At 41.2% G+C, this 9,854-nt stretch overlaps 1 protein-coding gene across 6 annotated transcripts in view; it reads left to right on the forward strand.

Moving 5' to 3' along the window:
* The window catches only part of ZMAT3 (zinc finger matrin-type 3), a 101,625-nt gene extending 93,529 nt beyond the window's left edge, over positions 1-8,096 (forward strand). For 5 of the 6 annotated variants that reach the window (XM_058661072.1, XM_058661071.1, XM_058661073.1 and 2 more), the window contains 4 exons: positions 2,880-2,999; positions 5,681-5,847; positions 5,960-6,060; positions 7,850-8,096. In XM_058661072.1, coding sequence (XP_058517055.1) covers positions 2,880-2,999; positions 5,681-5,847; positions 5,960-6,060; positions 7,850-8,061 — 600 coding nt within the window. In that variant the 3' untranslated portion in view covers positions 8,062-8,096. The remainder of the gene's footprint in view (positions 1-2,879; positions 3,000-5,680; positions 5,848-5,959; positions 6,061-7,849) is intronic. The other variant, XM_004591281.2, reaches the window with a different exon arrangement.
* Positions 8,097-9,854: the final 1,758 nt, after the last annotated feature.

Genomic DNA, 9,854 nt, shown 5'->3' on the forward strand with positions numbered 1-9,854 from the left:
TAAGTCCAAAGACCCTTGAGCTAGAATGAGCTTGGCATATTGAAGCAACAGATAGCAGGCCATGAGGCGGGGCTAGAATGAGAAGAGGAAAGGAGTCCCATGATGTAAAGTCTGAGAATACAGGACCAGGTCATGCATGGCCTGATAGGTGAGATTTGTCAGTTTTAAATGTAAGAAGCACAGGAAGATTTTAATTGAGAGTGATGTAATCTGATTTATGTCCAGAATTATCAGTCTGGTTTATAATAAGGAGAATGATAGGGGACAAGATTGAAAGAGGAGATCCATTAGGACTTGTTGCCTACTGCAAGTGAGAACTATTTGTAGCTTGAATTACTGGTGCTGTATTTAGTGTCCATGGAGAGAAACGGAATGACTTGGAAAACATTTTGAAGTTTGGCTGATGAGACGTGGTGATAGATTGAGTGCTTTGATTTAGGGGAGAGAATCCAGAAAAGGATCCCGTGGCTTTTTTGGAGTAGCCAGGTAGATGGTGGTGCCATTTCCTGACTTGTTGCTGACTAGTGGTGGTGGCGGTGATGAGAAAGTCTTGTAGCAAAGGAATCAAAGCTACGCTAAGTTATGTATCCTCCTTTAGACTTCAGAGGGCAGAAGGCAAGAAAGTAATCGGCCATGTGACTCTGAAGGGCGAAGATGGAATTAAATCATGTTAACGTGTTTTCAAGCTGTGGGACAGAGTGAAATAATTTACAGTTGGAGCCTAGATGGATCAAGAAGAGGGCAGCAGGTAGGGCCTTGGGCATGGCAGAGTTTAGTATCTGGAAGAACATGAGGGGTGGGGAGGTAAGAGATCCATGGAAAATAAGAGACGGACTATTTGAAGAAGCGGGGAAGGTCAGCTGTGTAAGGCTGGTTGATGTTCAAGTAAGATCAAGGCACTGATTAAACCTCTGATCTGATGCTGTGAAGGACACTGAACATGGCGATGTGACAGATAGAACTGAGCTATATCCACTGCTTATGACTCTGCATCCTGCTCCTGGGGCTTTCCATGTAAAAGATGATGAGTAAACGATAGCCTGCAGAATTGGCTTTCACGGTGTTCCTTCACATCTGCAGGAGGATGCTGCTGAGGATACCTGTGTCCCATTTCAGGGGACCTGCTTCAAGTGCCAGCAGCTCTGCCTGCTTCAGCATCCTACTCATGTGTACTCTGGGATGGTACTTAGACTAAGTACTTAGCTCACTGCCACACATATGGGACACCTGGGCTCCTGGATGCAGCCTGACCCAGCTCTGGCTGTTGTAGGTGTTTGAAGACTGAACCAGTGGATGGAGGATATTTTTCTCCCTTCTCTCTGTCTTTTAAATAAAGTAAATAAGTAATACATAAGTATGTATATAAAGAGGAACAAGTGGTTTTGCCTTCGTTTAGAATGCACTTGAAAATTGATCCTTGCCATCAGCTTGTGTGTTCAAGGAATGTAATCATGAGATAATAACAAAACATATAAAGGGCAACATGTGATTACATAGTAACAAAACACATGAAGGGCAAATCTACTTTCATAGAGTTTTTGCAGTGCATCCTGAAGCCACTGTGTTGTGGTGGAAAGGGCCATGATTTGGGTTCAGAAGGCTTGCCTCAAGCTGTGGCTCTTCTGTTTAGTTCTTCTGAAGGAGTCTAGGGGCAAGTCCCCCACATACATCATCAACAAATCCCTGTACGACTTGCTTTTTTAAGTTATTTTGCTTTGTTTAAATATCTTATTGTTAATTAATTAATTAACTTTAAAATATTTATTTATTTTTATTGGAAAGGAGGAGAGAGAAAAGTCTTCCATCTGCTGACTCACTCCCAAAGTGGCTGCAATGGCTGGAGCTGAGCTGATCTGAAGCCAGGAGCTGCTTCCTGGTCTCCACTCAGATGCAGGGTCCCAAGGCTTTGGGCTGTCGTCTACTTCCTTCCCAGGTCTCAGGCAGGGAGCTGGATGGGAAGTGGAGCAGCTGGAATATGAACTGGCCCCCATATGGGATCCCAGCGGATACAAGGCGAGGATTTACCCACTAGGCTATTGTGCTAGGCCCAAGTTGTTCAGTTGGTTTGTTTTGTTCAAAGCTTTTATTTAACAGACAGAGAGGGAGGGAGGAAAAAAAGGAGAGAAGGGGACAGGAAAAGAGAGAGTGTTCTGTTGGTTCATTCTCCATATGCCCACAATGGCTCGCCTGGGACTGAAGCCAGGAACCAGGAACCAGGAACCATGTGGGAAGGCAGAAAGTGATTTGATGAGCCATCACCTTGCCTCCTGGAATGCATAAGAGCAGGAAGCTGGGTTTGGGAACTGGAGCTGGGCATCAAAGGTAGGCATTCTGATGTGGGACACAGTAGTTGTGACTGCAAGGCTGATGCCCGTTCACCTTACAGGCCTTATGTGAGTAGCAAGTTAGTAGTGCATACGACAGCCTGTGCAACCGCAAAGTACTCTAAATGCTGTTTTTATAAGAAAAATAACAGGACTGTCCATCCATGGCCGACTTAGAAGAGTAGACCAGTGTTGGGAAATTCATCTTTGAGCCGTAGCAAATGAGTGGCAGCACATTGGGGGAGCACAGAGTACAATTGGTAAAGTGACGTTTTTCCAGAAACCTGTAGGAAATGAGTTTCTCTTGGCTTTGTTCTCTTGTGTTTCTTCTGTATATCCAATCATTCTTTTAGAGTCAAAGATTAAACTGTTTTACTTCAAGAACTAGTAATCGCATCCAGGTAGTGGTCTGTTTACTCAAGTGGTGGGTACACATGAAAGATTAAAATGTTGTTAGTATTGCTGTTGTGTATGTTTTTTTTAATGTGGAAATATTGATTAGCCTGATTTGACAGATTTTTCTTCTTTGATTATTCACTTTCTTCTTACTTGTAGGGTAAAAATCATGGTAAGAAACTCCGAAATTACTATGCTGCAAATAGCTGTCCTCCCCCTGCCCGGATGAGCAGTGTGGTGGAGCCTGCAGCCGCTCCAGTCGCTCCAGGCCCTCCGCAGGTGAGACTGTGGCACAGATGATCATGGACGGATTTTGTTATTCATGTGTTCATTGGTAACAACGGATGATAGTTCCTTCTTGGTATGTTTAGTTCCTTGAACTACAGTGCTGGATCTAATACATGCCAAATCTGTACACTTCGGGAGTTTTTAAATTTTGAAAGATTCAGCGTAGTCTGTAGATACAATTCTTTTTTAAATTATTATGAAAGATTTATTTATTTTTGTTGGAAAGATTACAGAGAGAAAGAGAGACAGAAAGAAAAAGCTTCCATCCACTGCTTCACTCCACAAGTGGCTACAATGGCCAGAGCTAAGCTAACCTGAAACTGAGAGCTGGGTGCAGGGTCCCAGGGCTTTGGGCCGTCCTCCACTGCTTCCCCAGGCCACAAGCAGGGAGCTGGATGGGAAGTGGAGCAGCTGGGACATGAACTGGTGCCCACATGGGATCCCGGTGTGTGCAAGGCAAGGGCTTTAGCCACTAGGCTACCACTCCAGACCCTGTAGATACAATTATATGGTAACGATATTCCCTCCCTCCCCTATCATTTCTGAATGATAGGATTTCTTACTGGCTTTGGTTGTAATGCATCAAAGTAATTAGCCAGATATCGTAATGTAGGTGCTTATGTGTTTCTCAAAACTTTAGGTTAGATGACCTGAATGTCTAGGCCATGTTCTGAATGAAAGGAGAGATTTAAAAAAGTTATTTCTTGTTTAATCTCATATACATTATATATACATTATATATACATATACATTATATTCTTCCAGTTGCAAAATTAGTTTCTTGAAGCTGTGGTTTGCTTACTCTTAGGTTGAGAGCTTATAATACACTTTCTGGACTTTGGTAAGACAGAACAGTTTAGGCAAAATATTCCTCCATTTTAATTGCCTCTGAAATACTGATTTTATTCCTTCAACTGTCTCTGAAGCTTTATTCATCTGCAGAATGACACAGTAGCCATAATAATGGTAACTGCCCCCAAGTACTTGCTATGCCAAACTGCTAAGCACTTCTCATCCATTGCTTTATTTCCAGAAAAAAGAGGATGAAGTGAGAGCTGCGCTTGACTTGGTCACAGACTTTAAGGGACACTCAAAAACTCTGTAATCATGACAAACATCTAATACATTACTTAAAAACTTCAAAGTCAGCATCAACTGTCAATGATGAGCCAAAGAGGAAAAAATAATTGATGTTGAGTTCCTTCCTTCTCAGGCTATGATGTGACTTCTGATGGCACTGTTATTGATCCTGTAATCATTTAAAATTTTGCTATTTGTTCATTAATTTTTTTGCTCTATGCTTAATTTTTTTTAAAAAATATTCAGTCAGAATATTCTTTTTTTTTAAGATTTATTATTATTATTTTTTTATTACAAAGTCAGATATACTGAGAGGAGGAGAGACAGAGAGGAAGTGGAGCTGCCGGGATTAGAACCAGCGGCCATATGGGATCAAGGCGAGGACCTTAGCCACTAGGCCACGCCGCCGAGCCCAGAATATTCTTTATTTTGGTCAGTTGGAGTTTTGGATTCTTATATTCTGTGCCCAAAGGTAGTATCTCATTTGTTTCATTGTAGTCCTTGGCTCTTACTTCATTTAAGACTTGCAACAGCTTAGAACTGTGAGCCTCATTCAGACGTGATTTGTCGGGACTGGTGTTGTGGTACCCCTTGGAATGTGTGTGTCCTGCACTGGGGGCTGATTTGAGTCCTGGTACTCTGCTTCCAGTGTAGTTTCCTGCTAACGCATTCTGGGAAGCAGCAGATTTGACCCACGTGGTTGGGCCACCTGCCCTTCATGTGGGAGATCTGAACTAAAGGTGAGCCCTGGCTGTTGTGTGCATTTGGGCAGTGAACTAACAGGTAGATTTCTCTCTTGGCTCTGCCTTTCAAGCAGATGAACGTAAATAAATATTAAATGTGACCTGTGGGCCGGCAGCATCAACTTCACTGAAAGTTTATTAGAGGTACAGGTTAGCTAAACAGTGCCGGGCCGGGTCCAGTCCTGCCGTAGCAGCACAGCCCTTGCTGATCCTTACAGTGGGTTCTCTTGTTCTCAGGACAGTCTTGCCTACCAGCTGAGTCAGTGCCATTTTCTGAAATATCAACGGTCCAGAATCTTTTATATATATGACACATGCATACACACACAGAGGGAGGAAGAGAGAGACAGACACCGCCCATCCATGAGCTCCTTCGCCGTGATGTCACAGATGTTCGTGATGACAAGAGCTGGGCCAAAGCCAAGGCTGGGATCTGGGGACTCCGTCTACGCCTCCCATGTGTGTTGGGAAGGAACCCGATTCTTTGACCTGTCACCAGAGTTTCCAAGGAGTTGTGTTAATAGGAAGCTGAATTCAGGGTAGATATTGAACCTCAACCCTTGTCTTAGCCACTAGGCCAAGCACTTGTCCCCATCCTGGGGTTTTGCACTCAAACACTCTTTTTTTTCTCATTTCAGATAGCAGTAAGCCATTTAGGTGGTTATAATGCAGAATAATGATTGAGGGTCATACAGTATTTTTTAAAAATTTTCTGGAATCACTTACTATTTCCTTTTGTTACAAAGCTGAGTGTTTATACTCATACCAAATCCTTTGGTTCTTTTTCAACTCCTAGAAGGACGGTTGAGGCCCTTTCTTTGACTTCGTCTCTTGTGTTGTTACTGACAGGTGGGCTCCTTTAAGCCAGGAGGCCGGGTGATCCTGGCCACTGAGAATGACTACTGTAAGCTCTGTGATGCCTCCTTCAGTTCCCCGGCTGTGGCGCAGGCCCACTACCAGGGGAAGAATCACGCCAAGAGGCTGCGACTTGCAGAAGCTCAGAGTAACTCATTCTCGTAGGTATTGCCATTTTCTCCGAGGCCAAAGTGTTATGTGAAACTGTAAGAAAGAGGGTTGAAAAGGATCCCTGTTTAGAGGTCTCATTTTTTTGCATCTTTTTTCCTCCAGGGAATCCCCAGAAGTGGGTCAACGGCGGAACCGGAAGGAAGGGAATGACTTTAAGATGATGCCTAATAGGAGAAATATGTACACAGTACAGAACAGTTCAGGTATCCTGTTATCCTGTGTATTTCCATACACCTTGCTTACCTTCTACAGTTGTGCGCCTTTTAAAGCAGTTGTCTGTAATGGTACTAGGTAGATCTGAGAATTGAGAGCAAGGCATTGTTTTATTTTGAGTTGGTCTGGTGGCTTTCAGGCTAATCTCTGCTCACGTCTTATTTGTTTTCTACCTAGTGTATTATTTATCTTGGTTTTATATTATACTCTGTGTTTTAGATTGTTTATGTTTGTTCTGATGTTTGTCAGCACAGAAATGTAAATGCTATGAATATGGGGTGTTTGGCTTCAAGTTGTACTGTGTGTAATTCCCATTTCTTGGGGGAAAACAAAAACAGATCATTGCAGTGCTTTTTAACCAGGGCACTGAATCAGCATTACCTGGGGCAGATTTTACAAAAGCCATATTGCTTAAACCATGACTTTCAACCAGTAAATTTGGACTGGAACCTCAACTCAAATGGCTTTGAAAGTATTTCCTTGCCGATCCTGATGTTAGAACCTGTGTCTGCAGGTGTGTTTCCTCCTTAACCTGTAGCAAATCCGGCAGAAACGAAGGAAACTTGAGAAAGCTCTGCATCTATGTGTTGCTTGGTGAGAGGGATGGCTTCTCAGACATGTGTGGCTAGCTGACCTTGTCACTGTGCAACACCGTGGAGAGGGCCGCACACGCTAACATGGCCTCGGTGCCACCAGGCTGTCGAACCTTGTAGGACCATGCAGTTTGTCGCTGTTAAAACATCATTATGACTGTATTAGTAGCAGATACAATAAATATTAGGATAAAGGTAGTAAAATTTTGTTCTCTGATCAAAGTGTTATTAAAGGAGATGTCAACAAGAGCAATATGAAAACAAATAACGCTTTTATTTGGGACTTTTTGAAACACTTCTATATAGCTTATGAATCAGAGAAAACATCACACTGGCAATTGAAAATTCCTAGAACCAAATGGTAATGAAGTAGATCAGACCTTGTAGGGTGCAGTGAAAGCAGTATTTTGAGGAAAGCATTTTGTATTTATTCTTAGGAAAGAAAATGAGAAAATTAGATGAACTAATATTTCAGCTTAAGAAATCAGTAATATGAAGAAAAGAAAATGAAATTATTAATAGTTACCAACTTTTTTTTCTATTTGTCATCCCAATCTGGTCATAAATATGACTACTGTAAAACTGAAATGAGATCATATTTTATGATATGCTTGGTTTACTAATGATGTGAAGAGCCCTACCTTTATGTGACTACAGCTTTGCTGCGGCATGGTTAGTGCCAGTTGCATTCATTGGTTTGTTTTCCAAATACCAGATGTGAATCTCTTTTCCCTAGTTCCTGCTTCTTTAAGCAGTACTAAAATGTATTTCCTTACTAGTAAATCTCTCTGTGAAAACTCTTGTTTTTTCCCCTTGAGTATATTTCTCTGAAGTAGAATTCATAGAGTAAAAGTGACATGATTATCAGATTTTTGATACAATGCTTAGCAACTAAAGTATCTTACAAATTGTTCTTACTTTAAAGGAGATTGCCGTTTAAAGAGTGGGTTTTAACTCTGCTGTGAGGCTCTGCAGTGATGTTTTGGCAATACTTGGAAAACTCATTTTATCTTTTTAGATTGTGCCTATATAAACATACAGTACAAAATCCACTAACCTCATATTTATTTAAAGTTAAGAGCATGTGAATTTTATGATATGAACCCTGAATTGCAGATTACAGTGTTAACTGACTGGCCCATCATTCGCCTGGTGCGTTTTGATGATCTCACTTGTTTTGCTTTAGCAGGTCCTTACTTCAATCCCCGTTCTCGGCAAAGGATTCCCCGCGATCTCGCCATGTGTGTTACTCCAAGTGGCCAGTTTTACTGCTCGATGTGCAATGTTGGGGCTGGCGAGGAGATGGAATTCCGGCAGCATTTGGAGAGCAAGCAGCATAAAAGCAAGGTGTCGGAACAGCGGTACCGGAGTGAGATGGAGAATCTGGGATATGTATAGTGATGGTCATACTCCAATAGAGCAGCTTGTCCTGCCTCTTGTTTGCCTTCTGTCGACCTGCCCTGCTTTGTGGTCTGTTGATATGAGTGCATTCCTCTGCTTAATGTTAGCTCCTGTAACCTGTAGCGGTACCATGAGATGTCAAAACTGGGGGCGGGGTAGGAGGAAAGAATGGGCTGCGTAGGTCATAATGCTTTCTCAGGTCAACTACGTTGAGCTGCTCAGCATGTGACCTACCTGCTCTATCAGAAATAACCTTTCATCTTGGCCCAGGTTCTGGTTGACTAGTAGTCTGACCACTTAGAGCTGTGACTATTGAAAAATGTCATCTTTCGCCAGTTCTAGCTTCAGGTTCTGTTAAATCAAAAATTATGTGAGTTCTTCCGATTACAGTAAGAACAGGTAAGCAGAGATTTAAGCTTGCCCAGGTGTCATTGGAATATCACCTTAATGCATTGGCCGTGGAATCATTTATTACAATGTGAGGGTCTTTCCCAGGTCATAATTTTTCTTGTATGAGCCCCACGTGCATCCCTGAACTGAAGATGTTCTTGAATTCAGACACTGTCACTGTGCTTGTGGACTTCCAGACAGCTGGGGTGCATCTCCAGCTTGGCTTTCCCACTTGTAATTGGCACCTCCTTCTCTCCTTTTCCTCCCCTCCTCATTGCATCAGCCTATCTAATAAGCTCAAATTTACGCCCCGGCTGTGCTGTGGGATTTCCAAAGCATGCATTTGAATATTTAAATTGGTATTATTTTTTAAGAATTTTTTTCAACTGATCTGTAGGAAATGGAAAGATATATTAGATTTTTTCTTTTAGAGTTATGCGTTCATTGGTCATCACCTGCACTTACATGAAAATCATAATGGTAAGTTCAGATCTCTTGACATTTTCTTTTGAAAGACATTTTAGATAATCCGATCCTAACATTACTGACATTGCTCTGTGTCCTGCCAATTAGTTGGCTGTCCTGAAAGTTGCTACCACTTGCCCACTTCTCAGAGAGGATGTTTTTTAAAGAAAATTTAATGAAGTATCATTATTTCTAGTAGAAAAATACATGAACTTTGGAATTTTCTCTTTATGTGGCTTCCTTGATGATGCTGAAAGCATATTATAGATGACTTTGGCCTTTGTTCATTATAAAGGTGTTATTATCCTTGTTTTCAAAATGAGAAGCCATAATGTATATCTGGATTATAATGGAATATGCCGTAAACTTCCATTAATCGCATTGAATCTCTTGCTCCATTGTACATTACATGGGTAAGACTGGTGCTCATTCATGCTTCATTTGAAAGGCCACAATCACCAGGGAGTTTATATTGAGTGTTATCTTTTCCACATGATGGTCAATTCACATTTGATTGCTTATATTACTAGTGAAAAGTGAAATTTCTGTTTTTCCTTGAGAATTTTATAGGCAAATAGATGGAGAGTAGAAAAATTATAGTTATCATTTATTTTCTGTAATATTTTGGAACAGTGCTTGAACACTTTAGCTCTGTAATTAAAATCAGATTTATGATTAACATTAGTATCAAGTTATTTTATGGGAATGGTTGTTTATTGAAAAGTAGAATTATTTAGTGTTTTTTTTTCTTTCAGAAATAAGAATGAAATAGTATGTGGTTGAGTTTCTAGTTAGCCATGTGATTCTTAGTATAGTAATCCTTTTTGGAGTAATGGAGTACACTTCATTTAGAATAATGTAGGGCTTATCTCCTTGGCCAGTAGGTGATTGATTTTGCTGCTAAGCTTAATTTTTTTGGTAGATTTTCCTATCAT

The sequence above is a fragment of the Ochotona princeps genome, chromosome 3, assembly GCF_030435755.1.
Source record: "Ochotona princeps isolate mOchPri1 chromosome 3, mOchPri1.hap1, whole genome shotgun sequence".
Classification (NCBI taxonomy): domain Eukaryota; kingdom Metazoa; phylum Chordata; class Mammalia; order Lagomorpha; family Ochotonidae; genus Ochotona; species Ochotona princeps.